The sequence below is a fragment of the Polyodon spathula genome, chromosome 1 (assembly GCF_017654505.1).
Source record: "Polyodon spathula isolate WHYD16114869_AA chromosome 1, ASM1765450v1, whole genome shotgun sequence".
Lineage (NCBI taxonomy): Eukaryota > Metazoa > Chordata > Actinopteri > Acipenseriformes > Polyodontidae > Polyodon > Polyodon spathula.
Genome location: NC_054534.1, coordinates 11,727,661 through 11,733,660, shown reverse-complemented (window position 1 = coordinate 11,733,660; position 6,000 = coordinate 11,727,661). Strand labels below are relative to the sequence as shown.

General features: G+C 39.9%; 1 protein-coding gene across 1 annotated transcript in view; it reads right to left on the bottom strand.

The window, feature by feature from the left end:
• Positions 1-2,528: 2,528 nt before the first annotated feature.
• Positions 2,529-6,000, bottom strand: part of LOC121314188 (NADH dehydrogenase [ubiquinone] iron-sulfur protein 4, mitochondrial-like) — a 33,366-nt gene continuing 29,894 nt past the window's right edge. The window contains exons 3-5 of the mRNA XM_041247200.1: positions 4,592-4,764; positions 4,325-4,398; positions 2,529-2,742 (exon numbers count right to left, since the gene is read on the bottom strand). Coding sequence (XP_041103134.1) covers positions 2,639-2,742; positions 4,325-4,398; positions 4,592-4,764 — 351 coding nt within the window. The 3' untranslated portion in view covers positions 2,529-2,638. The remainder of the gene's footprint in view (positions 2,743-4,324; positions 4,399-4,591; positions 4,765-6,000) is intronic.

Here is a 6,000-nt window from a genome sequence, read left to right as displayed (position 1 = left end):
GCCGCTCTGGAGACGAGCATGTCATTATCCCAATCAATTGTAGCCCAGCAACACGGGACTCCATGGTATCACTACACATGCATTTAGACAAGGAACAGTTAGGATCCTGATGATTTTTCAAACAAAAGACCAGGGTTATTGGACTAATGGGTTTCTCCCATTTAACACTTTTTAAGCTGTCTGGACAATACAACCTGTCAAGAAACTGCCTATACTAGTCCACTTTTTATTTTTTTGTTTATCCTCCTTGGGTCTGTGGAAGGTGACACTAAACTTTTCAGTCTAGTTTCCATGGTCAACTCTTAGTAAGCACCTTGTTTCCTCCTACAACTATTATATTTACTGGCAAGAGCTTTATTTACAATGTTGGGGTACAAATTGAGCTCTCATAGACTACTCCATTATGTTGGTATCCAACATTTTCTTGTACTAATATATCCAATACATGTTGTGAATGGGGTTGTTAAGAGTTGTTTCAACCAATGCCTCATCAGTAAGTACGATGGTGGTGAGTGTACGCATGGAAAAGCAGCTTTCAGGGGTTTCCTAGGCTCCTATAAGACTAATGAGATGTCCCAGAACATACTGCAAAGATTGAAATCATTTCAAAAGCAGAATTCAGCCTTTGTACCTTGTACAGCTCTGCTTAGATATAAAGACAGATATCATATGAACCAGTGTTGTATTTTTGTTCAAGCATATTTACTAATTTAAAGGTTACTGTTATAAAAATGAAAAGCAAACAAATCAAAATATTAATATTTATAATAATAAAATAACACTGTATGGCTAGTTTTCCAAATTGCAGTATTGAATGTGTCAACGCTGGTGCAGTAACAGAAGAGCGGATCCTTGTTCACTGTTACTTCACGAAAACCACACACATCACAAGGCAACTACATGTAAATACAAATTAAGCTATCCAACACCACCACAAAAAACAGAAAAAGCAAAGCAAGAAGAGCAGCCACCTGTCCGCATCATTGCTCATGGGGATAGGGGTATGTTCAGCACATGGATCATCAAAGTCTCAAACATTGATCCCGTTGCAGCCTTACTGAAGTTAAGAAATAAAAGGGAGATCCCACCATTTGGTATGATGTACTAAATAGAGACCTTTTCTGCATCACCACCTGTTCAAGTCAATAGAAAAGCAAAATGCGTTTTTTTCTTCCCTAGATTATGTCATGTAAGAATAGATGTGACTTGATAATAGTTGAACCCCCTTAATATCACTTTTTATTTATTTATTTTTGAATTTCTCCATCTGCTCCCCAACTTGAAATGCCCAATTTTAAGCCTGGCTCACCGCTGCAACCACACTAACTCGGGAGAGATGAAGATGAACACATGCGTCCTCTGAAACGTGTGTTATCAGCCGTCCGCTTCTTTTTACTCTGCAGGCCCACAATTCAGCTACCTCAGAGCTATAGCATCATAGGACCACGCAGCTCTGGGCTGCTTGCAGGCAGGCCCACAGGCACCCGGCCAGACTACAGGGGTTGCTGATGCTCGGTGAGCCAAGGACACCCTGGCCGACCTAAGTACTCCTCACCACAGGCGCCACTCGGCCAAATGTGCGCTGCCCTGGGAACTCCCATCCACAGCCAGGCAGTGGAATAGCCTGGACCTAAACCTGTGACCTCCAGGCTATAGAGTGTATCCTGCATTCCACACGGACTGCCTTTACTGGAAGCATCTCTAGGAAGCCCACACTGGTTTTTTGACCATTGCATACTAAAATGAAAATGTAAACCAAAAGATATAAACATAGCCACGAAGGCTGAAATAATTGCTCTATCTGAGAACCCTCAAAAATGTTCTCTCCTGTCAATGATCGCAAAGACTCTTAAAAACAGGAACGCAATTCTGACAGCCTACCATAGCTCTCAAGTGGCTTCTACTGCTGAAAGAATGTGTACAGTAAAGTAAGAGGAGCTAGAAGAGAACTCCAATTGGTTTCAATGTGTATGTGGTGGTTCGGTTTGTTAGGTTACTGCTGAACTCCTGATCACGTCACTCTTATTGTCACAATGTAAGCGCAGTCCCTTTGAAGGAATATTAAGTGGGTTTGAGTGTAATTCTCTCTGACTGGCTGAACTGTGTTGTATGGTTTCCAGCTGCCCTCCACTGTTATTTACATCTACAGTATTTCCTCCATGAACCATCAGTGGTGTGGATTCTGTGCATACAGTATGAATGGACATATGGGCATTTCCACTATACCCCCTTTCTCCTGGGATAATAAACAACAACATGTTAACATTCTCTGATTGGTCAGTTTTGTTGCGAGGGAAGCGCTAGTGGGCATGCCTGGTTTTGACAATATTAGACCATTTTATAATCCATAAGGCATTCCAGGGACTCTGCTGTTCAGGCATGAAGGGCAGAATGGAGAGAACACAACACAGTCCCTTATGTCAAAACTACATGAGTGTAATTTAAATGACAGGACACAGGCAACTTCAATGAGGCTTTTAACCAGGTGAATAATTGCAAGTGTAAAAACCCACTGACTTCAAAAGGTATAACTGCTTAAAGGTCATTTTATTAGGAGATTAAGAATTGCATTACGCTTATCTATAAATATAACACAGCTGACTATACAGAGTCAGACACACAGATGTCCATTGATAGTTTATTTTGTGGACACTCGTGTCCTTTTGTTCCAAGAGAAGTTTGCTCCATAGGATTTGGGGTTAGGCTTTGGTGCCTTCTTTTCTTGAAGATCATAGCTCCAGCCTGTTCAACAAAAAGAAACCAGCAAGTTTATTTGCAGTAAATACATACTAACAACACAGTACTGGAGAAATCATGTTTTTTTAAAAGGCAGAGCACAATCTGACGATAGGGAAGACCATTCCACTTGGCACTGAAAATTAATAAACCAGTCTTGGGTACTGAAATTATTTAATTAGACAGAACCACTTGCCTACATTGTTACAAACCTTGCCAAGGCCCTTCTTTAGAAAGTAATAGGGGTGTTAACTGGACGTTCTAAATTGGTGAGAAAAGCGGGATTAAATAGCTAAGCAGGCTAAATAAATAATAAATAAACTAAATAAATACATTCTGACAATGGCTACAAACCAGGTTTTGTAAAAGGACTACTGTAAAAGGCACTGGCTGATGGATTCTAGGAAGACAATCTGCTCTCAGTTACTACTGTGCTAAAGATTCACCCTGACAATGTACCTCACGGGAGCCACCTGTGTGAAACACCTGCTGCACTGCCTTTAAACCATTTTGGAAAGATGCTGGATAACACAGACAAGCAATAGATCAGACACTAGTCTCTCTATGTTTTACTGGTAGGGCACTACAATTATATCAAGACCAACATGTTTTTTGTATTTATTTTACATAAACGTGTTCAGTAAGTCCTACATGATTAAGGGTTTTAAGACTGGACACAAGTATACAGTCAATAAAGCCAGAGAAAATTCTGGGGCTATTCTTTCACTGAACTTGGAACACATTTGTCTTGACGGCTAAGAATATGTTCTACATTACAGAACAAAGGAGCAGTCCTTCATGGATACCAGCACAACCCAAAGCCTTTCCAGAGGCATCTATAAAGGGGACTGCTGGCTGACTGATTCCATCAAGGCAATCTGCAGTCAATCACTACTGTACAGAAGGGTTACAGTGACAGACCTTACCTCCTTCTACATCCGACTTTTACACACGAAATACAGCCCCATTCCACACACATCTGCTGTGACTCCATTAGCAAGGCCATGTGCACGATCGTGTGTTCACTATACTGTGTGCATGTGCGATTATCCGTGAAAGAATGTCCCATGTGTTCATCAGAACCTCCTTGGTTTTAAATCTGAGTTGCATTTATTCAGATTTGACATTGCTTTAGGATTAGAACACAGAAAATACTACAATACAGTTAGATTCCTGTAGATAAAGTATCACATAATCAAAAGCGAAGATGATGTTTTCATAAGAGTTTACAAAACACTAATGATGTGACAGTGGGTGATCTTCACTGGTAAATGAATAATACTTAGTCCTTCTCTGAAGTTTACAAGGGGCAAGCATGGCATTTAGTCATAACCTGGTAACTTCATCAGATGGCTAGACAGAAGGACTGTCAGAGGATATATATATATATATATATATATATATATATATATATATATATATATATATATATACATTTTCAGAATCACATTTCTGAAAATGTGTTTCAGGTGTTGACATGTTTGCCATATGTCAAGGTTGTTTCAGCCTGTCTCCAGGGCACAATGTATCAATTGTTAAGCTTTATATAGGATTACTGAAAATACTGCCAATTTGTTGAAATACGTACCATTTTTCTCTGCAAAAGCAACAGCATCCTCTTTGGTGGTAAAAGTAAGAACCATGTTGGACAAAGGATCAGCCCTGAAAAAATAAAATAAAACGTATTAACCTTAAATACATTTAAGTACCAAGTTCTTATTGCTATCTTCAGTCATTATTTTGTAAAGCTGTGCCTGTTACCAACACTATAATAAATGTCAGTAAACAATGGTGCAGGTATTAGGATTGTTTAGACCCAATTATTACAGCATGTACTTTTGAAATAATAACCTACGTTGAAGCCCATCCCATCAAATTGTTCTCCCAGCGTTCTCGGGTATCGAAGTCCATTCTCCACTTGCGGACGTTGTTTGCCCCAGACTGCATGGCATTGCGGGCAGGGACAGAGATCCGCACTTTACGAGTCTTGATATGCTCCTCCGGAACGCCAGTCAAAGACGTGATATCCTGCAAAGACACACAATGCAATGAACTTCTTGTGACTTTAACACCATTTCTGTTGTAGGAAAAATAAATAAATCATCATCATCATCATCAACCCCAGTTGCATTTGTAAATATATTTCTGCTTGTGTTTTAAGAAGTCGAGGTAAGTCTGCATTGATGACCTTATTTAACCCTCAATCTGCTCAATATTACATGCATGACTAACTGCTTCATCATAGGACCCTTAACATTCTTTCTGCTTTCATCGTTGCAGATTCAAAGTGCCATCAAAGCAGGATTTACTGAAGCATGCACACTCATTCGGGGGCACTGAGTACACTTCCACCATGTGGCTCTACTTCCCACTGATGTCTATTATGTGAATGCAAGTGAGAAAATTGTTCTCTTTAATGTTAAAAAAAAAACCCAAAACTCAAAAGCATCCCACCCTGAGGATGGGCATTTAATTCTTATTTATCACACACTACCCCAATGCAGTAATTTTTATAATCTCTAGTGAGCAATTTTTTTCCTGCCCAAGATGTACAGTTTGTGTTGCTTGTTGTGGAATTGCTTTCAGTTTGACAGCTCGCACTGGGGCCTTGCTCTGTTGCTGGTGTTAATGAGCGTGGGTTTCTATAAGCATCTAGTTATTACGGGAAATATCAACTGGATGAGCCTGTGAAAAAATTGCTCACCAGTTATTATATACAAATAAACGTTTATAAAAACCCATCCCATTGATAGTTCTAAAGGCAGCTTGTCCATACACAAGACTTTTCTCAATAGTCTTTGTACTGTTGTATAGTTGTACCGAGCCCTCAGGTCTACATGTAAGGTGTTTGAGGTCTCAGCAGAAGACTTCAAGCCCTTACACAAGCACATGTCAATGTTCCAAAAAACACTGAAAAACACTGGCACATAAATCACAACTTGGAGGCACACACATGCTTCAGAGCACACACTGCAGTTTGCAGGACACTTAACTTGTAGACACTGTTGAACAGGAGAAGTTTGATCTTGGTTTCAAGTGAGACAATGAAACTATTATACTTGTATTTTATTGGGAGTATGTTTCAGAATACAGGAGCTTGATGTCTGAAAACATGCTGTTTGAAGTCTGATGTACAGAATGGAGAGAAGCATAGGTCTGCTTCAGAGACGCTCACTGTAGTCTTGTACAGAATGGAGAGACGCATGGGTCTGCTTCAGAGAAGCTCACTGTAGACTTGTACAGAACTCTGGGCAAATTGAGAGG